This window comes from Barbatula barbatula, assembly GCF_947034865.1.
Source record: "Barbatula barbatula genome assembly, chromosome: 3".
In the NCBI taxonomy this organism is placed as follows: Eukaryota; Metazoa; Chordata; class Actinopteri; order Cypriniformes; family Nemacheilidae; genus Barbatula; species Barbatula barbatula.
This window is the reverse complement of record NC_136764.1, coordinates 10,086,907-10,112,580: the sequence shown is the minus strand read 5'-3', so window position 1 is coordinate 10,112,580 and position 25,674 is coordinate 10,086,907. Positions and strand designations below refer to the sequence as shown.

The window sequence follows — 25,674 nt, the reverse complement described above, 5'->3', positions numbered from 1 at the left end:
AGTGTCAGGGTTTGAAAAAGTCTGTCCCGACCCTGTTGAAGAGTCTAGGTCAGCCGGCGTAGAGAGGGATGATGGAACAACAAGTTACAGAACAAGACAACACATTTACAAGAAAAATGGCGAAACTATTTTATATATATCCTTGTATCCTAACTTTACCAAAAATATTTTACGGTATATTTTAAATACAGTAAATTTCACTTTTTTACGGTGTTCTATGCTCAGTTTGAAAGAGAGTCAGAAACACATCCCAGCTTAAAGGTGTAGGTCACACAAACAGGTCAGAATATCAACACACAGTAGCACATTCTTAAAAGACCTAAACACAGATTTAGCTCAAAACCTCCCTCCCATAACTTGTTTGGTGAGTTCTTTTAAAACGATCAGACCAGTGTATACAACCAGTCACAGATGGACAGGTGATGTAATCTTCAACCAACATCTAAATAAGAAACTATCCTACTGCTTCCTTATTTCTCAGAAAGTGTCTAAGGAGTCTTCTCTATTTGTATTGTTCATTTGCGGCTTCCTCCGAGCATATTTTGAACTGGTAAGTCACTGTCTTCTGTTTTCTTTTAACACAAGGAGCACGTTTGGTTGTTGTTATGCTAAATCTGGTTTGCGATGGTGAAAGTGTTCATGGGTGTTCAAACACAAATGCAGATAAACAGTGCTGTATGGACTATTAGATTATTAAAAATGTATAGGATAGGATTTGTTTATTTTAATGATAGTTGCATGAATGAAAAGTATTTCCAGTCTCAGTTAAAACTTTGAATAGAGCTGTATTAGAGGTTATACAACTCTGGAAGCCTCTTAAATTCATAGCAGTTATCTCTGGTGTTCACCATGAGTTTTCAGTTTGTAAATTTCTGAAGATTATTTTAAAATGACTTTTAAAACCATAACAGCTTTTTTTATCTAAGGAGACTCGGGAGAAATATTTTAGCTATATGCCATGATGTTTCTTTGTTTAAAAGCATTTTAAAATTTTACATTTTAGACCAAAGTTCAAACAAAGAATGTTGTATTTCTGGTTGGACTAGAGACTTGTTTGTCTTTGACACAGTTAGTGTTTAATTTTAAATAGGCATTGTTTTGTCACTATCAAGACATTGTATTTTTTGCATCTTATTTTCTAACAAGATGCTTCTTTCTTACAGACAAAGGACAGGACTTAATATGTCAAACTGAGTTTCTACAAGAACAAAATGGGTTAGAAACGTATTACAGCATATATTATATTATATTATGGTATAGTATAATGTATTTTACCTACATTTCCATTGTTCATATAGAGTTTGGCTATAGGAGAAGCATCTCTGGAGCCGATGCAGTGCCAAGAGTTAGTATTGTGGCTCAAAGGGAAAGCCATATTACAGCACCTATAGTGACTTCTAATACAATTACAGGCAATGTTCAAATAATACATAATACTTCTGGTAAGACATATGTGTGTTGTATACATTGTGTATGTTATGTTAATGCTGCATGTTAATATCATGTTAATATTATTACTGCAAGTGTTTAATCTTTAGCAGGTAGTTATCACCCAGATTCTGGGAAAAGACAGCCACCAGGTAAATGATGAGCTTAATTTATTATGATCCTTTTGGAGTCATTGAAAATATTTGACGGGTTAATATTGTGTTGTGTACTGTTAATTTAGTTACTGCAGCAGTCCTGTTGTATACAGTACAGAAACATAAATAGATGTTCACATAGACATGATCATTAAGATATTTATTTCTGCAGAAATAAACACAGTGATTCGTCAATATAAAAGACTGATCTGCAGTGAGTACCAGCATGTGACAGAGTATAACTCTCTGCCCGGTGAACATGTGCTGCTGTGTCAGCGCTACATTGAACCTCTGATCAATGACAAATATAGAGATCGAAAGGAGAGAGAAGAGGAGATATCCTCTAAAGGAGAGAGTTTCCAGCAGGTTCTCAGCTCCAGGAACAGTCATGAATCCGTCCTGAACTCTCTGTTTGACCCAGATGGCCGTGGAATCACTCCTGGTGCTGTCATACTGCAGGGAAACTCTGGCAACGGAAAATCTTTTGCTGTGCAGAAGATCATGTTAGACTGGGCATCTGGTGACCTCTACCGAGAGCAATTTGAGATTGTGTTTCACCTGAAGTGTAAAGAAATCAACTGCATTCCTGACAGAAAGAGTTTGGTGGAGCTCTTGAGCTGGAGCTGCGGTTTAACTTCAGATCAGATCTCACAGATGTTAGAGCAGTCACCGGAGAGAGTGATGTTCATTATTGATGGGTTTGATGAACTTAGACTAACAGAGGACATTTATAGCATGACACCACCCACAGATCCACACCAGAGATGCTCACCTGAACTCACTCTTTGTGCCCTGCTGAAGGGACACGTCCAGTCACAGTCCTTCCTATTGGTCACTACCAGATCTACAGCTACAGACACACTAACCAAGCTGCTCAAAACACCTTACAGTTTTACTGAGATAACAGGCTTCTCTGAAAGTGGCGTGGAGGAATATTTCCAGAAGTTCTTTGAAGATGAGGAACTCTTCAGGAAGGCTTATACGTTTGTAAAGGCAAATGAAACCCTGTCGAATGCCTGTTCAATTCCTGTTATCTGCTGGATCATCTGCACAGTTATCAGAGAAAGATTCAATGATGGTGGAGATGTAACAACCGGTCTGGAAACAGCCACATCCATATATGTTGACTTTGTGTTCACTCTACTGGAGCATCACTGTCAGGGTTTGAGTGGGTCTGTCCAGACCCTGTTGAAGAGTCTGGGCCAGCTGGCAGAGAGAGGGATGATGGAACAACAAGTTCTGTTTGATGCACAGACTGTCTATGGGACAGTGAAGGATCCCGCTTGCAGTCCATTTCTGTGCAAGTTTCTCTTTAAAAAAAGAGCTCAGCAGGAGATAATGTTCAGCTTCATGCATCTCAGCTTTCAGGAGTTCTTTACTGCTCTGTACTATCTCATTCTGGATAAAGACCAGTCCTTAATGAAACTAACCCAGCTATGCCCCACTGGTGACATACATGTACAACATCTACCACATTCTGATGATGTGGTCAAGTTTGCATGTGGTCTTCTGAATGAGCACTTGCAACGCAGACTTGGGAAACATGGTCTGTTTGTTCATCCAGATGCACAGGCCTATCTGAAAACATGGCTCATGGAACGATGTTGCTGTCTTCACACACTGTATATGTTAAACTGTCTCTATGAATTCCATGAAAAGAGCTTTGTAGAAGAAGCTTTATACGTCTGCCGTGAGATTAGGTCACATGGTGCATCTATAAAACGAACAGACCTTTGGGCGCTGGTGTACTGCGTTCAGTGCTGTCCCAGCATCAAAGATTTGAGTCTCTGTTGCATGGTAACATCTGAAAGGTTGTCTATAATTCTACCTATACTGCACAAGTGTGAGAACATATTGTAAGTAGTTTAATCACCATTGCTCTAGATATTTTTTAAAGTGCAAATTAAGTCTCACTTTTGGATTTGAAACAAATTAAAATAATAGCCTGGTTTCACCGACAAGGTTTAAGGGTAATCAAAGATTGAAATGAATGTTTGACAATTCTATGTCTGAAAATAACTTGCCCTGAAGTACCTTAACATATGCCAGCAGCCAGTACACTTGTTTTGTCTCAAGATACCCACCAGTAATGTTTTCTTTCTTAAGCATTTTATAAAAGAGACTGAAATAGCCTAATTTAACTAAGGCTTGAGATAAGCCTTGTCTATGAAACCAGGCCTATATGTCGAACTAATAGAATATTAGTTTGAACTAATATAACTAATAGTATGTTGAAATCTTGTGGTCTTTCTGTTAAAGAACTTTAAACATTTTTTCAAAATGTAATAGTGAGTTAAATGCCATCATTACATTTAAATAAAAGTCAGAAGAGTAATGATCTGGGTTTTATTTGAAGCTTTCAACTAGAAAATCCAACAGACTCTGATTTTGCTGATCTAATGTGTGCTCTCACAGGAAGACAAACCCTGAGCTCACAATGGTAATGTTTTTTAACATTGTATCTTGTAATACATGTGTTATGCCCACATACACTTCATCCTCTACATCATTCTTTAGTGTTCTTTTTTAATTTACATGTAGCTCATAGGCTTTTTTGTCTGTTTTGTGATTTGCAGTGTTTATATTAACTGTTATGCAGAAGGTTTCTTCCAAGAACTTCGTCTGTCATTTAGTAATGAACTGCTCAGGTAAGCTGTACGCAGGTAGCTTAAATAGCATTTTCTTATGATAAACAGAGAAAACGATAAGACAGATTTATGTATTAACATGTACAATAAATGTATTTTAGTCCTCAGTCTGTCAAATATCAAAAACCCTACAAAAGTTAACCAGATCAAGCAATAATGTCAATGTACTGATGGGATACAGGTTTCTATGCAGATATAAGAAATTAAAATCTCAGCAATATATTAAGCTTTTTAAAATACCAAAACATACGGTTAATAACAATGAGCTTTACACATAATGTAAACCACCCCTTAATGATACATTATTGTGAATTAACAATAAACTATAAATTATAAAACTATCTTTAGGAAGTGCTTAACAGAATAGTATTACACTGTAATGTTGTATCAGTAAAATCATGATCTGTTGCTCTTTATTTTGTTTTTAGTTTCTCCATAAAGATTCCACGGTGTTCCAGAAAATATCCTGTTGTACAACAACTCAATTTCACTCTGCCTCGTTCAGAACCTATCAACTGGACAAACCTTTTGCAAAAACTTAATGATTTGGATTTGGATGCCTTGATGTCTGTCACTCTGTCTAAACTTGAAAATATGGAACTGTCTGTAGATTGCCTGAATGAAAGCTTGTGTGTCTGGGCCGTCTTGTTCAGCCAGAAATGCCCCAGTTTAACAGAACTCAAGTAAGTAATAGACACATTCATGTACAGTATTAAAGTTTTTAAAATCCTAAATGTTTATTTTCAGATTTTGTTGCATGTGTGAGGAGCTTCATAAAAAAAATTGCACGTCTCTACCTTGTGCATGCCTTTTGTGCCACTTGAAATATGTTGCAACCTTTTTCTTATGTGGATAAATAGTTTGAAAACGTGTAAACAACATATTTGGAAACATGTTTTCAGTTAATGTTCTATTAAAATTTTCAATTACATTCATTAATGCTGTTACATAATTATTATGAAATTACAAAGTATGAAACATGAACTTAGCACTACCTGATATTGGATTTGTTTAATGTGTGTGTTCTAGGATAAATGCTGGGTACATACTGGAGGAGGGAATCATTATCTTGCGAAGGTCACGGACAAGGCAAAACTGCACAATGACATTTAATGGGTTTGTACATCTTATTTTCTGAAACATCAAATTTGTTTGCTACACAACTTTTTGACTGAATGCCCTATCCAAATAATGCAATAGATGAACGTTAATGAATGTTGAAGTACCAGTGTGTAGGATCTTTTGACAGAAATTAAATATAATTTACATGTCTTCAGAGGTGCATAAATACCTGACACGTCATGTTTTTATTACCTTGGAATGAGCTTTTTACATACAACGCTGGTACATTTGCATGGAATTTCGCAATGTTGTTTCTACAGCCTACAAACTGCTCTAGGGAGCGTAAATACGTTTCATTAATAACTCCTTCGGCAAAGAAATGAAAAAGGGACCACATCTTAGTTCTGTGCAGCCACCGTAGTGCTTCAAAAAGGAGTTTCTCAACCTCACCACTAGATGACGCTAAAATTTCCACATTGCTCCTAAAGTGAAATTTCCCCATGTTTTACTCACCCTCAAGGAATTCTTATTGAATATGACTTTCTTCTTGAAGAATAATACAATAGGACTTATAATACAACGTATCCTCTTTTTTCCAAGCCGTAGAATGGGAGTGAATGGGGGAACATTTTTTGAAGCTCCAAAAAGTGTATCCATCGATCAAAGAACTGCTCGACACGGCTCTGGTCTTACCAAAAGTCTTTTGAAGTGAATCGATGCGTTTGTTTGAGATGAATATCCATATTGACAAATATCATTATTAACAAATATCCATACTGACCCCCTTCCTGAAAAACGATACAATGCTGCAAACTTGTTTTCTTTCGCTTGAAGCCTGATTTACACCTTTGCAAAGCTTTTTTGCGTATGTAAAAAAATGTTATGCTTGCAATGTCACGTACGCTTTTACAAATGTTATTCTGCGCATGCAAATCTTTTAGAATGATTTTACCTTCATAGGATTTCTTCTCTCTGGTTTGTAATAGGATGAGATGCAACAAGCAGTCTCAAAAATGCACCCGTCATGAAGAGTGTAAACTTAGCTGCAACCAGATGGTGACAATTCGCGTGGATTGCCGGGGCTTTTCTGAGGAGGGTTTGCGAAGGTAAATTAAGCCTTAAATTAACCTAAAGATCTTGATGGTTTTAATAACAATGAGAACTGTTATAATGTTTTACAGTAAATATTTTTATATAAATATTGTACATTTCCCCCATATCATTACTTAACAATTTTTCTAAACTTGTGGTCTTTTGTCTCTCTCTGTTTTAAGGCCTTTATTTTGGGACTAAAGCTGAATGGCTATAGCAGTGAACTCCTGAGGGGACAGAAATTCTTTGAGCTGTGGATGGAGATACAGTGTGTAATCTTGTGTTGTAAAAGTATGTTTACATTATTGTACAAAGAATGGCAAAAAATATTTTTTTAAATGCAGCGTAATAGTAACGTGAAATATCGTTTATTACTAGGAACTCTTGAATACTAGGTGTCTATTGCAGGAACTGCTAAATATCTGAAGTTCTGTGCCAAAACATCAATACAAAATAAAGGAACACTTATTCATTCTTAATTTTTCGATTTCTTTTAATGTAATACCATAGTTTTCTCAGTGTAAATAAATACATGGATAAAGCCTCATACATTAGCCTTGCTGTTTACTATATAATTATACTATATAATAGACAGATTTTTTAATGATTGGATCAATATTCCAGTAATTAATATTGATAACAAATCGTATAGTCGTGTGTATCCTACAGTAAAAAACTATTTTGGAGGGCATGTTCTAGTCATATAATAGAATGAGCAACAAAACTACATATCACTGTTTCTTGTATTAGAGGACATGGTATCTATCCTTTGCATTCTTTTCATGTTGCTTTTGGGGAGTGTTATAAATTCGTTCTAAATAACCCCCCCCCCCCTTCTGAATAAATAAATTGGTCTTAATGATGAAGGATGATTTTGATTGAAATAGATCGTTTTTTACTTTGTGATTTTATTACTGTGATTCTGTTTTGAGAAAAAGAGTAAATAAAATATTAAATCAATATTATGAGATGTCTCTTTCCCCTATTTTTCAAGCTTGAATTATTTCATGATTTATTAAGACCATGGTAAGTTGTGAAGTAATTATATTATATGTCTAAATGCTAGCTGTAATTTTTTGACTATACAAACTATACAAATGTTTGATCTTTTAAATGTAATTACCAATCCCTAGTATAGTATAGTATATAGTATATAGTATATAGTATATAGTATATAGTACATAGTACATAGTACATAGTACATAGTGTAGTGTAGTGTAGTGTAGTGTAGTGTAGTGTAGTGTAGTATAGTAGAATTCGAATAAATGCAGGTTAAAATAAATCTCTCACATGTGCAACAAAAGTTTCTTCACAACAATGCCATAGAAGAACCATTATTGGTTTAATATTTTTTCTTAAAAGTTTGTATAAGCACCACTGTTCTTACTTTTTATAATCTACAGAACCTTCTGTGACACAGAACGGTGATTCCTATGTTAAAGGTTTTTTTTCACCCAGATATGCTTCTTCTATGACATTGTGAAGCACCTATTTAGGAGTTAAGGGCAAGAAATGACTCAAAAAGGTATCAGACTTCAAGATCCCAGTCTGGCAAAGCATATAGGCTACACAGACAAATATGACTTCCAAAGGAAGAATGAGTGTGTGTTCACTGTGACGCTGGTGAGACAGGCACACTTTTATCCTTTATTGTAATACATTTAAGAAGGTGAGAGACGAACACTCTTACAAAATCTCAAACCAGTTTCACAGCTCTTCAGAAACAGATGGATTGCAGATGTTACTGGGGGATACACAGCTGCTACTAAATTCAATGGCAATCTTTTTTTATATTTATTTATTAATTCCGTTATTTCTGCGTTTATTCCTCTATTTATACTGCTTAGTTCTCAATCAGCCTCTGGGTGGCGCTGCCGCTGCTCCAGCATGACCCATGAAGGAAGTGCGTAAAAGACGTCACAGTGGGGCCAAAATGGCGACCACCCCGAGATTTTTTCGTTGACGACCTCTGTATTGCGCTCTAGACTGCAGAAGGTTTGTAAACGTTTATCCTCCTGCGCTGTGAATTTTCCATCCGGCGTCTTCATGTGCTGTTTATAAACGCTTCCTTGTCATAAACTCTCACTTGCACAGACTCAGGGGAAGAGATTAGCCACATTCCATCAGTCCTCACTGTTATTAAAGTGTCAAAAGTTACGTGTCTGCATTGGTCAAAATAATAACTTTTTAATGGTAGTACTTAGTGCACATTACTCTTGTCACCTGTCACATTCAATGCAATAAGTCGTTTTGGATAAAAGTGTCTGCCAAATATATGTAAAATGTAATATAATTACATGTCCTCTGCAGTCACTAGGATGATCTCCCAGGTCACTCCCTCTCTGTACCTGAGCGGAGTGGAGGCCCTGAATCAGTCGGCACTGTCCCACAGAGGCATCACCCTGCTTGTGAATGCCTGTGCCGAATATCCCTGCCCCGAGTACCAGGGGGTGGACTGCATCTGTGTACCTATAGAGGACAGACCTCACGCCCCTCTGGACCAGCACTTTGACATTGTGGCTCAACGGATACATCAAAACCGCAGCGGAAGCTCACTGGTGTTCTGTTAGGCAGGGAGAAGCAGGTCTCCTTCTCTGATCATGGCGTTTCTCGTGAGGTTTGAGGGACTCTCACTTCTTCAGGCGCATCTGCAGGTTCAAGCAGCTCGACCTTTTATCCGTCCAAACGCAGGGTTCTGGAGACAGCTGCTACGGTACGAGAAGAAACTAACTCAAAGAAACAGCATCAAGATGGTGGCCACCTCCCAAGGTGTCCTACCAGAAACCATACATCCCATAGAGGACTCTTTATACTGCCTTAATGTATAATACAGGACTTTGATGAGGTTTTGAACAGAATATATAGGTTTTCAGATCGAAAAGGACTCATGTATTTACCGTATTTTGGCATAATGTGTCATAGGTTTCAGTTTTTAAGGGTAATACCATTGTCATTTTTTGTAGGTTTTAATATTTAGTAGTAATATTTTAATGTGAAGTTCCTGCTGAAGAAAACAATAGAAACTGTCTTTGAAGTGTAATGAATTTTGTAGTTTATATATGTTACCGGTCCTCTCTCACCGCTGTGCGCGGGTCTCGAACTGGTGTTGGTCCGGATGGGAGACCTACCGGAACACCTGTAGACGTCACGAAAATCAATACGCCTTTAAACGATAATCTCAACAACTTTCCCGTACAGAAGAAACCACAGATCAGTGCAGACGCTTATATGTTACACCATGGACAATGACAACACAAGTTAGTCATAACAGTAACAATTTTAGAATACTTTTAAAATAAATTGTTACAACATACGTCATGAATAAAATAAGCGTGCAAAACTGGTTGTTCATTTTTGCTTACAATGGCTGTGAACCAAAATAACTAGGCTTAATACTTAAATGTTGTTGGTACAAAGTGGCATGAGGATGACAAAATGATAAAGAAAATTTCTGTTATGGGTTAACTTTCTTTTTCAGTTTATTGTCTTAAATAAAAATTTGAAATCGTCTCTTAATAATTTCCGCGGCTTTATATATAAATCAATTGTTTGTTCTTCAAGTATTTGCCCTGAATAAAAATAAAATAATATAAAAATATATCAAATAAATAATATCTAATGTAATGCTGTTTACTTTCTTATTGTTGTTTATTGAAGGGAGTTCAAATACGGTCTGAAAGTGTCATGTCTACATGCATGGGCAACTTATATCACACCAAAGACACAGAAAAACACGTATTCGCGCCACATCCCACTTTAATAATACAATCTCAGCACAGTCAATCATTAGATTCCTTAGCACTTAAATATCTTTTTTACCCATAATGCTTCTCTCACTTGTTTGTATCTTTCTTCAAGTCAGCGCCTCTTTGTTTGATAAATGTTAAGTCGTTAAAGATTTTAAATATACTGAATGTTAGCATGAGATGTCATGCAAATGTGTAATAAAACTATTTAAGACGGCAAATTCTTGCCTTAAAGCAACACATCATTCCTTTTAAATTATTTGTTTTGAATTAAAGCAAATAAATGGCTTTTACAGAAATAACTATAAATACTATTTGTGTCGATGGTCTTGTTTATTCACACTTTTACATTACAGACACTGATTCATCTGATTAATTGAATATCTTTACACAAATAGTCTAACATATTATTTTACTGACAGGAGTTTAGTTACTATTGATTATTGATTGGACAATAACAAACCAAAACATCTCACTCTTACTAATTCATCATGTATGATAATAATTGTTGAACAGTACAATTCTGTTGTGAAATATTAACTATGTTCATTTCACACAGTTTAACTTTTGACAGTGTAAACAGTATGTTTGAATAATCCAATCTAAACCCAGCATAGAGAGGTTGAGTGAATGTGGTCTGAACTTTGTGTATGAGGGTCATTGTGTCAGAGACGCTGTAGAAGGACAGAGTTCCTGCACTGTGATCCACATACACTCCTATCCTAGAAGATCTGGACACTACAGGGAGTTTAGTCTCAATGTTATTGTGCCAGAAGGAAAAACTGGAGTGAGAGCATGACAAACTCCAGGACTGATCATTACGTCCAAAGAAACATTCATCACCCCATCCCTTCCTGCTGATGCTCTTATATGACACTGATATATCCACCCGACCGCTCCACTCAACCTCCCAGTAACAGCGTCCACTCACACTCTCTCCACACAACACTTGAGGATGACAATTAAATTTGTCCGGATAATCGGGATACAGCTGCCGTGTGCCAGTGTAAGCAATCACTCTGTTTCCCTCAGACAGACAGAGATTTTCATACGCTGTGTTTTGTTGCATTTTGAACTGAAAGGAATCTGAAAAAGAAAATTATAAAAATGCTTTTGAAATGTCTTTATTTCAGTGCCTTATTTGAGATTATTAGTGAGAAGAGACTATTAGCGTCTGTGTGTGTGTGTGTGTGTGCGTGCGTGCGTGCGTGCGTCCGCACTATATATTTGCAACTTACGCTTTAGGAAGTCCTCTCTGCTTCGTGGCCCAATGATTTTTACATTTGATACTATGAATACAACAAATATCTTCAGTTGCAGTTTAAAAAAAAACTTGTATAAAACTCTCAATCTTACGTAGACTTATGCATCAGTAAGTGTAAATGAATTATTATGTTTTACCTCTACCAGATATCTTTTTTATCTTTTTTGTGCAGATATTCTCCAATTTCTCTCTCATACGAGACACCAATTTTCCTACTTCATCAAAACAGAGGAGAGAACTGACAGTGATGTTAAGTGATTCTGTAGATCCAGGTGGAACAGAGAGAGACTGGAAACTCTAAGACAAACAACAGAAACATTTAATACAAAAATAGCTCTTGACCTGTTTTTCAGATCTCTGTTACCTGGAGGAAATGAATGTGATCATCTGTGTGTAAAAGCTGCTCCAGCTCAGTGTCTCTCCTCCTCAGATCAACAATCTCCTGCTCCAGACGCTTCAAGAGTCCTTCAGCTTGACTCACTTCAGCCTTTTCCTGATCTCTGATCACCTGTGTCATTTCAGAGCTGCTTATCTCAATGAGAAAGATCAATTCAGTAAAGATCCTCTCACTATCATCCACTGCTTCCTGAGCAGAGCGCTGTTAGGAGAGAGAGAGACTCAGAGTTAGTCCATTTGTTCAGCTCTTACTGGTCCCTAACACAGTCTGTTACATTTACGCAATTGGCAGACTTACAATGCATGATATTATACATTTTGTCTGAGTATGTGCAATCCCTGGGATCGATCGAACCCATGACACACTCCTCACTGACTGACTGGAGGAGAGTTCTGATTGTGAAACATCTCTTCCAGCAGTCAGCAGTTGATCTTCTCATCAAAACTCACCTTATAAGTCACTACAGCATCTCTCAGCTCTTGAAGCTCCTTCTGTTTCTCCTGAATTCTCTGCTGGCATTTCTTCTGTGTTTCTATCAAATGGCTCTGCAAATAAGTATCAAATTAACACTTAAATGATTATTTACACTAGAAGAAGCAATTGCATGTTTGTCTTGTTTAAATGTATCTTGGCTTAAATCTGTCAGGGAAATTTGTTTTTATTTGTTTATTATTTTGTGATAAACATTGGCCAGATGTGCGTTCACGAGTTCGCCTGCCCATTCAGTCTTAGCGGTTAATGATGAATGAAACTTGGCTTGTGAACCCCGGAGCAGAATCGTAACTGGAACGGTAATGGGAACCGTTCTTTATATACACTCCGTAATGTTGATTGACATGATTGAATGAATGATTAGGCTCCTCCCAAACCTGCATTTATCACCCTACGAACTATATGAAGTATCAAGCTGCGGTTTTTAAGATATTAATCTGTGATGTTATTTTATACTATATTATTATTGTTGTTCATTGTTGATTCATGTTTTCACACCATCCATCCTACTTATAATAAATCAATTATTTGAGAGTGAGTGAATTAAAAATGTTTTTTTGCAACATGTGAAGTTTGGAGACAATTATAACTTAAGCCAAACATGGTTCAGGAAAGTAAATGAAAGCCTGGTAACGTAATTGTATGACTGCACAGATATATTTGACTGCACAGATTTACATGACTGCACATATATATTTGACTGCACAGATTTACATGACTGCACAGATATATTTGTACATATATATTATTTACACATATTTGCTGTCGGTCTTGTCGCTAAAAGTATTGTTGATTGCTTAAGGTGCCTACCAATGGGATAAAAAATAGTGCCTTTTTTAATCACAGATTTTAGCAAAACCCACTTTGGAATAAGTAAACAATTCTGGACAGTGATCATTAGGAACAGGAAGTGTCTAGCAGTGCGAAGACGTTCAACTATGCGAATGCAAATGATGAGTGATTTTCAGGAGCGACTATGGGAGTAAAGCATTAGTGTATTTGAAAATGTAAATAGACACTCTGAACTTTTCTTTTTATATAATTTTTTACCAAATGTCCAGCATTCTTACACAATAGATGTAGTATATTGTACATGTAAATAGAAACTAAAGTAAAATTAGAGCAGGCCTCCTGAAATGTACTTTTAGATCATACCTCTTTTTCAGTCCGTTCTGCTTCAGCGTGTACAGTGTCATGGTTTTTGTGAATATCCATAACACAGAGTAAACAAATGCATTGCTGGTCGGTACGACAGAAAATATCCTGCAGTTTACGATGCTGAGAGCAGATCCTCTCTTGGAGTTTTCCAGAAGCATCCATCAGTTTGTGTCTTTTATGTTCAAAGAGATTTCTATGTTGTTCCAGATGATTTTGACAGTAAGAATCAAGACATTCAACACAGAACTTAACTGCCTTGCGTTTTCTCCCAATGCAGACGTCACATTCCACATCCCCAGGTCCAGCATTACAGTCAACAGTATTAGCAATCTGGAACTTCTCCACCATACTAGCAAACAGCACATTTTTACCTAAAGCAGGTCTTGGATTGATGGTCTCTCTGCACTGAGGGCAGCTGTTGACTCTCTTCTGATCATCCTGATCCCAGCAGACTGTTATACAGCTCATACAGTAACTGTGTCCACACGGAATTGTCACTGGATCCTTCATGAAATCCAGACAGATTGAACAGATGAACTGATCCTGAGATACAGAAATACTGGATTCTGCCATTTCACTAAACACAGACACATACAGCAGCTCAATAACAGTGAAGATAAAGAAACTGACAGTGACCAGTAGAATCACACACCTTCCCTAAGCTGAAAGTAAAGTTAAGTTTTGTTTTCAAAAAACTAAGCTAGGTGTGGCTAAAAGAGAACTAATGAGAGAAAAAGAGCGAGAGGTTGACTTATTTCAACCAATATGTATTTATTTATGTCATAAGTTCTATTTAAGTTCTAATAGTCATTTGTACTGTACAGTACACACGCAAGCAAGCAGCTCAAGTACTTCAACATTTTTGAGCAAATATATCAAATGTAATTAAGAACATTTATAAAAAACAAAGAAAGAAAACTTCATAAAAACACGTTTTATATGTAATGATACTTTCTGGTCTACATTGTCTCGGGTTTTAACATTTTGAACAAATATGCTAGCTGGAGCAAAGAAATTGGGCCTCATTCATGAAACATTAGTAAATATATGAGTAAATTCCCGAGAACTTTCCTCCGGATTCACAAATACTTTATAAATGTCACATTTCGTAGTAAAATGTGTGTATGTTAATGAATTCCAATCATTCCTAAACAGGGCATGGTGCTCTTCTGAAAACGACCAGCTGGTGTCGCCTGAGAACGAGGCTCTGCGCGATATTCTGGAGATGCGTTGGTTGCTGTGGTTTAGAATATCCGCAACAGTTATCCTACTTGTTACTAGTATCTGATTGCGAAGAATATTAATAATATGAAAATGCAGTAACCGTTAACATTAACTTCTCCATTGCTGTGTATGATGGTTGGCCAATGTAGTGTTTGTCCCGCCTCTACTCAACTGTGATTGGACGGCTGTGTAGAAAAAAAGGACAGTGACGAGCAGTGTTTTATCCAATGTTAAGAAGTAGTGCTGTACAATTCCAGAATCTTTGGGATCGATTCCGATTCATGTTTTTGGAATCGAAAGAATCAAGGTGCCGTTTTCGATTCCAATTTGATTCCCAGCTTTACTACAGATTTTAATTGGTTGTTTAGAAATGGACACATTTTTCATGCAATACAAATATCAAAGTATTTATAAAGAATACCGTGAGTATGTTGTAAGTGTTAATGACCGACAAATCTCTAGAGACTTAACTCTTGTCACATGTTTATTGTTGCTACTTTTTCGTCATCCCATTTAATGTTAAATGCAAGTATGCTAAAGTGCCGACAGCTGTTTAAATATCTTTAACAGCTTTAAACAGACGTCCAAGTTTAGAAATATGTTATGAGACTGTGCTTTATACCTGCAGCTTTCTTCACGTGCAAACTGAACTCATCTAGAGAGTAAGGGAGGTTTTACAGTACGTCTGAACAAAAACGTGATCCATCAATGCAGAATATTTTATGTCAGCATCCACAGCTCTAGACTTCATCTATCAGTTTTTTTCTAAAGTCAGAACTATTTTTGACAGGTAAAGGAAAAATAATTCTGCTGCATACATAACCATGACAGATAGTGGACAAAGATTATTACCATTTTGTTGGGGCGATATAGGGACAGGTGGGGCTCGGAACCCTTCCCTATACCTACAAAGTGGGGGTTGAGAAACAACATACACCCATAAAAGCTGAAGACACAGATGATGATGATGATGATGACTTCCTGTTTAGCCTTTACTTTTGGGCGTAAAAACACCTCCGCTACATTTAGGTAGAATTCGGATCTACTGCGAAGATTTCAGCAGATGAAGATCTTCCAAAGTTAGATGCGGGTCACATGGTTTTTTATCTATAAAAGTTTCTATAATCGAGTCACCTTGCACTTTAGAAAATACTTTTATTAAGTTATCGGACCGCTGTTTTTGGTCGTTTTTCGCCAGCCCTTTGCTAATCATTGTTATAGTTTCGCAGGTGCTTATGAAGGTAGAATAGTAGCAAAACTCGAGAGCACGTAGATGTGAATTTGAGAACTTGTACAATAAATATTTGAACTCGTATGCTACAATTTACACTCACAGCTTCGATGTGAAAACCTGTAAATTCAAAATCTGAAGTTGAACGCTGAGATTTGCACTCGCAGACAATAGTCACAAACCTGTATTCTGAATTTGAAGCTGCAGACAAGTAGTCACAAATGTGTAAAATGACAGACACAATGACAGACACAAACTTGAAATACATATTTGCATTTCTTCTTACATTTACATTCGCAGTGCAACCTCAAATAGGCACTTGCAACTTCTCAAGTCTGTCACTGCAAGGTCAAATTTCGCGCTTCGACTTTTGCTTCTCTTATCGCGATATATCAGTTGCAAAACTGATTTGTGCACTTGCAACTCAGTAGCAGCGAGGGGCGGGAGAGGCGGGGTTGGGTGGCTGCAATGGAGTCGTTTTATTGGTTGGCACCTAGCCAATGAAATCGGGCTTCTTTTCTACGCGATGACGTCACGACACCCGCAGCCTCGCATTCGCGACACTTTGGTTGTCATCGCGATGGCGGGATATAATGATCCGAGGGTAAGTTTTTCTTTTTATACAATATTTGTTATTCAAATTATTACATACATCACATATAACAACTTGACATAAACCAATACATCATAACCTGTCAGTGTCTTTGTCATAACAACTTGACATTACTAAGACAACACAACCTGTCACAAATATGTCATAAACATGACATTGCAGATTAAGTATCAAACTTAAGAAACCACTTAGCTTTATGGGTTAAAATTACATTAAACTGTCAGATGGTTGGTTTTGACATTGGCTGTCGTAAGGCCATTATAACATTTTAATGACAAATTAAATTTGCACCACTGTAGTTGAGGTCAAGAAAAATATTCATGACACAGTTATAATTGCCTCATGACAGCCAATGTCAAAACCAACCACATGACAATTTACAATTTATGTTGTCTTAGTAATGTCAAGTTGTTATGACAAAGTCACTGACAGGTTATGATGTATTGGTTTATGTCAAGTTGTTATATGTGATGTATGTAATAATTTGAATAACAAATATTGTATAAAAAGAAAAACTTACCCTCGGATCGTTATATCCCGCCATCGCGATGACAACCAAAGTGTCGCGAATGCGAGGCTGCGGGTGTCGTGACGTCATCGCGTAGAAAAGAAGCACGATTTCATTGGCTAGGTGCCAACCAATGAAACGACTCCATTGCAGCCACCCAACCCCGCCTCTCCCGCCCCTCGCTGCTACTGAGTTGCAAGTGCACAAATCAGTTTTGCAACTGATATATCGTGATAAGAGTAGCAAAAGTCGAAGCGCGAAATTTGAACTTGCAGTGACAGACTTGAGAAGTTGCAAGTGCCTATTTGAGGTTGTACTGCGAATGTAAATGTAAGAAGAAATGCAAATATGTATTTCAAGTTTGTGTCTGTCATTATAGCTGTGTCTGTCATTTTACACATTTGTGACTACTTGTCTGCAGCTTCAAATTCAGAATACAGGTTTGTGACTATTGTCTGCGAGTGCAAATCTCAGCGTTCAACTTCAGATTTTGAATTTACAGGTTTTCACATCGAAGCTGTGAGTGTAAATTGTAGCATACGAGTGCAAAAATTTATTGTACAAGTTCTCAAATTCACATGTACGTGCTCTCGAGTTTTGCTACTATTCTACCTTCATAGGTGCTGAAGCATCATCATCGTATCAACATACGAAATATGCCATTTGACGTTTCATTTTAAGTGGGTCATTTTAGACAACTTTACCGAAGAAACAGACGCTTGTTGTGAGACATGGATCATGACGTATTACAATACTAATAAATATTAATAATAAAATACTTTTAAAAAAGTTGAATAAATGTTTAGTGGTTAAAGATTTTAAATATAGCCTACTGTTAGCATGAGATGTTATGCAAATGTGTAATAAAACTATTTAAGACTGCAAATTCTTGCCTTAAAGCAACACATCATTCCTTTTAAATTATTTGTTTTGAATTAAAGCAAATAAATGGCTTTTACAGAAATAACTATAAATACTATTTGTGTCGATGGTCTTTTACACATTACAGACACTGATTCAAATGATTAATTGAATATCTTAACACAAATAGTCTAACATATTATTTTACTGACAGAAGTTAGTTACTATTGATTATTGATTGGACAATAACAAACCAAAACATCTCACTCTTACTGGTTCATCATGGATGATAATATTTGTTGATCAGTACAATTCTGTTGTGAAATATTAACTATGTTCATTTCACACAGTTTTACTTTTGACAGTGTAAACAGTATGTTTGAATAATCCAATCTAAACCCAGCATAGAGAGGTTGAGTGAATGTGGTCTGAACTTTGTGAATGAGGGTCATTGTGTCAGAGACGCTGTAGAAGGACAGAGTTCCTGCACTGTGATCCACATACACTCCTATTCTAGAAGATCTGGACACTACAGGGAGTTTAGTCTCAATGTTATTGTGCCAGAAGGAAAAACTGGAGTGAGAGCATGACAAACTCCAGGACTGATCATTACGTCCAAAGAAACATTCATCACCCCATCCCTTCCTGCTGATGCTCTTATATGACACTGATATATCCACCCGACCGCTCCACTCAACCTCCCAGTAACAGCGTCCACTCACACTCTCTCCACACAACACTTGAGGATGAACATTAAATTTGTCTGGACAATCGGGATACAGCTGCCGTGTGCCAGTGTTAGCAATCACTCTGTTTCCCTCAGACAGACAGAGATTTTCATACGCTGTGTTTTGTTCCATTGTGAACTGAAAGGAATCTGAAATATAAAATGATGAAAATACTTTTGAAATGTCTTTATTTCAGTGCCTTATTATGTAAATTTATTAGTGAGAAGAGATTATTAGCGTCTGTGTGTGTGCGTGCGTGCGTGCGTCCGCACTTTATATTTGCAACTTACGCTTTAGGAAGTCCTCTCTGCTTCGCGGCACAATTATTTTTACATTTGATACTATGAATACAACAAATATCTTCAGTTGCAGTTTAAAAAAAGAACTTGTATAAAACTTGTATGACTAATGCATCAGTAAGTGTAAATGAATTATTATGTTTTACCTCTACCAGATATATTTTTTATCTGTTTTGTGCAGATATTCTCCAATTTCTCTCTCATAAGAGACACCAATTTTCCTACTTCATCAAAAGAGAGGAGAGAACTGACAGTGATGTTAAGTGATTCTGTTGATCCAGGTAGAACAGAGAGAGACTGGAAACTCTAAAACAAACAACAGAAACATTTAATACAAAAATAGCTCTTGACCTGTTTTTCAGATCTCTGTTACCTGGAGGAAATGGATGTGATCATCTGTGTGTAAAAGCTTCTCCAGCTCAGTGTCTCTCCTCCTCAGATCAACAATCTCCTGCTCCAGACGCTTCAAGAGTCCTTCAGCTTGACTCACTTCAGCCTTTTCCTGATCTCTGATCAGCTTTATCACCTCAGAGCGACTTTTCTCAATGGAGCTGATCAGTTCAGTAAAGATCCTCTCACTGTCCTTCACTGCTGCCTGAGCAGAGCGCTGTTAGGAGAGAGAGAGTCTCAGAGTTAGTCCATTTGTTCAGCTCTTACTGGTCCCTAACACAGTCTGTTACATTTACGCAATTGGCAGACTTACAACGCATGATATTATACATTTTGTCTGAGTATGTGCAATCCCTGGGATCGATCGAACCCATGACACACTCCTCACTGACTGACTGGAGGAGAGTTCTGATTGTGAAACATTTCTTCCAGCAGTCAGCAGTTGATCTTCTGATCAAAACTCACCTTATAAGTCACTACAGCATCTCTCAGCTCTTGAAGCTCCTTCTGTTTCTCCTGAATTCTCTGCTGGCATTTCTTCTGTGTTTCTATCAAATGGCTCTGCAAATAAGTATCAAAATAACACATAAATTAATATTTACACTAAAGAAGCAATTGCATGTTTGTCTTATTTAAATGTGTCTTGGCTTAAAGCTGTCAGGGAAATGTTTTTTAATTTGTTTATTATTTTGTGATAAACATTGGCCAGATGTGTCATGATTCTGCCGCATCATGTCATGTTTCTCTTAGTCTAGTGGCAGGATCATGACATAACCTCATGTTTAATGTGGAGAGAGGCGATTATGGTTTATTTTGGTTTGCCATAGGCTCTCTCCGGTCCCGTCTCTGTTCCCGTCCTCTTGTTTCCCCGTTATTGCTTGTTAATTAGTTGATGCACTGCACCTGTCCCCATCTTGATTATTTCCCTATTTAATGCCATAGTGTCTTCTGTCTTGTGTCGGATCATTGTTATGTGTCAGATGTTGCACTTGTCTCCTGCCTTGTCATGTAACATAAGTCTAGTGTATTGTCTTAAGTTGTATGTTAGTTTAGTGAAGTCAGTTTATGTTCTTGTGTACCTGTGCTGTTCTCTTGTTTTACTCCCTCGTGGGTTTTTGTTTTGTTCCTGTTTTTTACTTATTATTAAAATCCCTTGTTAACCCTTCATCCGCTGTCTGCGCTTGGGTCCTCTGTCTCTGTCCCGCAACACGTTCATGACAAGATGTGCGTTCACGAGTTCGCCTGCCCATTCAGTCTTAGCGGTTAATGATTAATGAAACTTGGCTTGTGAACCCCGGAGCAGAATCGTAACTAGAACGGTAAGGGGAACTGTTCTTTATATACACTCCGTAATGATGATTGACATGATTGACTGAATGATGATTAGGCTCCTCCCAAACCTGCGTTTAGAACTTCATTTATCACCCTACGAACTATATTAAGTATCAAGCTGCAGTTTTTAAGGTTTAATCTGTGATGTTATTTTATACTATATATTAATATTGTTGTTGTTTGTTGATTCATGTTTTCACACCATCCATCCTACTTATAATAAATCAATTATTTGAGAGTGAGTGAATTAAAAATGTTTTTTGCAACATGTGAAGTTTGGAGACAATTATAACTTAAGCCAAACATGGTTCAGGATATTAAATAAAAGCCTGGTAACGTAATTGTATGACTGCACAGATATATTTGACTGCACAGATTTACATGACTGCACAGATATATTTGTACATATATATTATTTACACATATTTGCTGTCGGTCTTGTTGCTAAAAATATTGTTGGTTGCTAAAGGTGCCTAGCAATGGGATAAAAGATAGTGGAGGTGCCTTTTTATGATCACAGATTTTAGCAAAAACTTAACATAAAACACATGGCAAGTGAAAAAAGTGATAAATGCTATTTACGCTATAGACCACTTTGGAATATGTAAACAATTCTGGACAGTGATCATAAGGAACAGGAAGTGTCTAGCAGTGCGAAGACGTTCAACTATGCGAATGCAAAAGATGAGTGATTTTCAGGAGCGACTATGGGAGTAAAGCAGTAGTGTATTTGAACTCAGTGTAAATAGACACCCTATAGACACAATAGACACAACTTTTCTATTTATATAATTTTTTACCAAATGTCCAGCATACTTACACAATAGATGTAGTATATTGTACATGTAAATAGAAACTAAAGTAAAATTAGAGCAGGCCTCCTGAAATGTACTTTTAGATCATACCTCTTTTTCAGTCCGTTCTGCTTCAGCGTGTACAGTGTCATGGTTTTTGTGAATATCCATAACACAGAGTAAACAAATGCATTGCTGGTCGGTACGACAGAAAATATCCTGCAGTTTACGATGCTGAGAGCAGATCCTCTCTTGGAGTTTTCCAGAAGCATCCATCAGTTTGTGTCTTTTATGTTCGAAGAGATTTTTATGTTGTTCCAGATGATTTTGACAGTAAGAATCAAGACATTCAACACAGAACTTAACTGCCTTGCGTTTTCTCCCAATGCAGACGTCACACTCCACATCCCCAGGTCCAGCATTACAGTCAACAGTATTAGCAATCTGGAACTTCTCCACCATACTAGCAAACAGCACATTTTTACCTAAAGCAGGTCTTGGATTGATGGTCCGTCTGCACTGAGGGCAGCTGTTGACTCTCTTCTGATCATCCTGATCCCAGCAGACTGTAATACAGCTCATACAGTAACTGTGTCCACACGGAATTGTCACTGGATCCTTCAGGAGATCCAGACAGATTGAACAGATGAACTGATCCTGAGACACAGAAATACTGGATTCTGCCATTTCACTGAACACAGACACAAACAGCAGCTCAATAACAGTGAAGATAAAGAAACTGACAGTGACCAGTAGAATCACACACCTTCCCTAAGCTGAAAGTAAAGTTAAGTTTTGTTTTCAATAAACTAAGCTAGGTGTGGCTAAAAGAGAACTGAATGTAGCAGGGGAGCTAGCTCCTTTCGCTTGTAGGGCGTGGCCGAGTACATGGTGGGGGATTTATAAGCAGGCATTTGAGAGGATGCCAAAATATGAGGTCCGGGATCTTAAGTGTGAGAGCGGGTACGCGTATGGATTGAGATTTTAACAGTGTTGGCGACATATGGCTTTATTCGATTAAGGTAATTTTAATATAGTGTTTTTAATATAGATAAGTGTGGCATAGACCGTCGGTAATACTGTGTGGTTTCATCAAGGAAATTGATGACAGTGTTGCAGGTAATTTAAACAATTTTATATTGGGTTGAAAGGATTTTAAAGAGTAATATGATTAAAGGAAATATTTGTATTGTTATTGAATTATAAAGTGTATTTCTGGGTTTCTTTGTAGTTGGTGGAGTTGTGTGCTGTTCCTACTGTTTTCATTTTGGTTAGGTTTTCCCTTCGCTGGTCTGTGCCTGTACGTGCGTGCCGCATGTTTCCAATCTAGCTGTGTGCTCTGATTGTGGTGTATGGGACTGACTAGCGAGGCGGTTACATTTTTTCTATTGTATTTGTTTGTTTACGTCCCTTCCCAGTCTCATTTTCTTTTGGCCATTAGAACACACTCCATATTACATTGACGTCCACCTCACGTGGACTACTCTCTTGTGCGTGGTTTGGTGTGGTATTGTTTTTGGCAGGTATTATTTTGTTTATTTGAAGTGTATTATGAGTTTGGGATTTTGCATATGAATTACTTTGGGTCTTGAGTGGTCCTGTGTTTAGGCCGCAATTGTATCTGGGTTTGGTCGAAGATACATTTGATCTATTGAGAGGGGGGGAACATTTGTTACATGTGTAGTCTTCTACGGGAGAATTTATCTGTTTGTCCTAGCAAACTCTGATGCTTTTAATAAACTTTTATATTTTTTGGAAAACCTTGTCCCCCTGTGCGTACTCTTAAAGCTCAAGGGTTTTCTACCCATGCCAGGAATAAGCTCGGGGTAACATTTGGCGTAGTCGGCAGGGTCATACCAGGTTTTTCCCTTTTTATTTTAGTACTTAAGACTGGGAAGTCGAGAGTTTGTTCTGTTTGTTTATTTTTCACGGAGGAACAGCGAGCAGGTTCGAGGACGATTGTTTCCGGAGACATTGGAGTGGGTTGCTGCAGTGATGGCAGAAGAGCTGGAACAACTACAAGGACTAAGACTAAGACAACCACCTCCAGTAGGGGGGTTGGCAAGTGGGGGTCCGAGCTCGGCCTCAGAAGCTACGGGACAGCGTTGTTCTAAATTCTCTGGTAAGGGGCTCAAAGGGTACTGCGTCGTTGGAAGAATGGATCGAGGAGGTGGAGAGTTGTATCAGGGGGAGATATATGTCTGAATTGGACAAAGCCATGTTTGTTTACGATCACCTAGAAGGCGAGGCTCGGACGGAGTTTAAAGACAATGCTACTGAGGTATTTGCAGTATTGCGTGAACTGTATTCTTGTTCCTCTTCTTAAAGCAACAGTTTTTTGATAGAAAGCAAAAAGAGGGTGACTCTCTACAGGAATTTTCTCATACCTTGATGGCTCTTATGGATGGTGTGCGAAAAGCTAACCCTAGGGCGGTGTCTGATCATCAGGTGATTCTGCGAGATCAGTTCTGCGAAAATGTTCAGGACCATGCACTTCGTAGGGAACTAAAGAAAATGGTAAGGCAGCAGTCGTCGTTGACTCTCCTTGAACTACGTAAAGAGGCAATGGTTTGGGGGAGGAAGGACAGCCCCAAAGAATTAGACTGGGAAGGGTAGTCCCGCATGCATTTGAAACGTAAGTTGTTGCTATAGTCTCGTAAGTTCAGAAGTTATGGAATTGAAAGACAACAAGCACAATTGGATCTGATCCTTAAGATGCTGAGTACCCCTGATGGGTCTCCAAATAATATTGATCGAGGTCTCGGAGGTAGTAGGTTTCGTAGAACACCTGATGGTCAACCTATATGTATTAAATGCAACCAAGTTGGTCATATTGCAAGATATTGTACCACCAATATGCCAATTAGGCCTTTACCTATTGTGAGTTCCAGTAGGGGAGGGGTTGCGTCTGTCGGGTTGACGAAAACTAGAATCCCCCTGGGCGCAGAGCCACACACTGGAGATGGGGGTATTGGGCTTTTTGGGTTGGTGGGGTCTTGTCCAACATTGACTGTTAAAATGGGATCTGTTGATGTAATGTGTTTGTTGGATACCGGCTCTATGGTGACCACATTACCAGAAAGTTATTTTTAATTAAAAAATTTCTGATTTGGGTAAGCGGGGTCTTCATGACTGCGCATGGTTGGCATTAAAAGCTGCTAATGGCATGGATAGTCCTTGTGTGGGGTATGTAGAACTTGATATCATTTTATTTGGGGTCACATTACCCAGAAAAGGGGTTTTGATTGTTAAAGATTCCTGTTCGCCTAATATGTATGCTCGGAAGGAGAAAATTCTCGCGGTATTGGGTATGAATATTATCAGAGAATGTTATGCTAACCTGTTTAATGAGCATGGTGCTGAGCTTTTTAGGATACCCAAATACAATCATCTACTTTGGGGTGGAAACAGGCATTTCGATGCTGTCTAAAAATTGAAGCCATGTCCAATTCTTGCTCTTCCTTTAAGGTTAGAGTTCAGGGTAACACCCCAGTTCGGGTGGCAGCGGGCACACTCACCCTGGTTCCTGTTACCTGCCCCCCAGTTTCAGGTGCAATGGTTGAGTTTCTCCTAGAACCATCAGGGCCTGAAGAACGTGCTCTTCTGGTAGGGTTTGTTAATGTCCCCCTCCCTGGTATATGCAGAGAGAGGGTTAGTCTATGCACCCATTGTTAATGTAGGTAGTATGGAGGTATGGGTAGCCCCGCGTCAGATTATAGGCTCTGTTCAGGTAGTGACAGTCATGAGCACCTCAGGGCCTAGACTCGAATTATGTCCGGAAGATGTTTATTGTGCCAAAGTATCCGTTCAAATGGGGGAGCAGTTGTCTAACTGCCATAATCGACCTGCCCTCATTCGAGGGGCTGACTGGGCAGGAAGCAGAGCAGGCAAGCGGGCATTTGAATCAATATCAGGCCGTTTTTTTCCATCACCGAAAGGGATAAAGGCTGTACTGATGTAATTAAACATAAGATCCCGTTAGTGGATGTGAAACCAGTCCGACAACCGTATAGACGAATTCCCCCTGCCCGATATGAGGGTGTACGCTCTCATATTCAACAGCTTTTAGACAGTAACGTAATAAGGGAAAGAAGTAGTCCTTACTCGTCTCCGATTGTCCTTGTACAGAAGAAGGATGGGACGATTAGGATGTGTGTTGACTATCGGCAATTGAACTCAAAGATGCGGAAGGATGCTTATCCCCTGCCAAGAATTGAGGAGTCTCTGGATGCCCTTACGGGGGCAAGATGGT

General features: G+C 38.0%; 3 protein-coding genes across 3 annotated transcripts; 2 read left to right on the top strand and 1 right to left on the bottom strand.

Annotated features, from left to right (window-relative positions):
- The first annotated feature begins 385 nt into the window (after nucleotides 1-385).
- nlrp3l (NACHT, LRR and PYD domains-containing protein 3-like) lies at nucleotides 386-7,349 on the top strand. The gene is made up of 11 exons (XM_079451417.1): nucleotides 386-550; nucleotides 1,164-1,215; nucleotides 1,299-1,442; nucleotides 1,539-1,580; nucleotides 1,756-3,439; nucleotides 3,940-4,023; nucleotides 4,160-4,231; nucleotides 4,660-4,914; nucleotides 5,261-5,347; nucleotides 6,280-6,399; nucleotides 6,568-7,349. Exons 2-11 carry the CDS (start codon nucleotides 1,212-1,214, stop codon nucleotides 6,584-6,586), a joined length of 2,511 nt encoding a protein of 836 aa, XP_079307543.1. The 5' UTR covers nucleotides 386-550; nucleotides 1,164-1,211; the 3' UTR covers nucleotides 6,587-7,349.
- Nucleotides 7,350-8,312: 963 nt separating this feature from the next.
- On the top strand, nucleotides 8,313-9,335 carry LOC306891329 (dual specificity protein phosphatase 14). The gene is given in 3 exon segments (XM_079451479.1): nucleotides 8,313-8,380; nucleotides 8,696-8,952; nucleotides 8,956-9,335. Coding segments are annotated over 2 exon segments (507 nt in total). The 5' UTR covers nucleotides 8,313-8,380; nucleotides 8,696-8,703; the 3' UTR covers nucleotides 9,214-9,335.
- A 112-nt stretch (nucleotides 9,336-9,447) lies between these two features.
- On the bottom strand, nucleotides 9,448-22,356 carry LOC306892531 (uncharacterized protein; the record flags this gene model as incomplete). Its single annotated transcript, XM_079453658.1, has 12 exons — nucleotides 21,534-22,356; nucleotides 19,762-19,857; nucleotides 19,280-19,513; nucleotides 19,053-19,212; nucleotides 18,898-18,948; nucleotides 18,153-18,756; nucleotides 13,440-14,094; nucleotides 12,242-12,337; nucleotides 11,760-11,993; nucleotides 11,533-11,692; nucleotides 10,687-11,217; nucleotides 9,448-9,521 (listed from the first exon to the last, which is right to left on the bottom strand). The coding sequence occupies exons 1-12, from the start codon at nucleotides 22,107-22,109 to the stop codon at nucleotides 9,448-9,450; spliced, it is 3,471 nt and encodes a 1,156-aa protein (XP_079309784.1). The 5' UTR covers nucleotides 22,110-22,356.
- Between the last annotated feature and the right edge of the window lie 3,318 nt (nucleotides 22,357-25,674).

Excerpts from the sequence above, each read along its gene's own strand:
- nlrp3l (XM_079451417.1), top strand. Across the intron at positions 4,232-4,659 it reads TTTAGTAATGAACTGCTCAG|TTTCTCCATAAAGATTCCAC; the intron begins GTAAGCTGTACG and ends TTTTGTTTTTAG. Across the intron at positions 4,915-5,260 it reads CCCAGTTTAACAGAACTCAA|GATAAATGCTGGGTACATAC; the intron begins GTAAGTAATAGA and ends TGTGTGTTCTAG.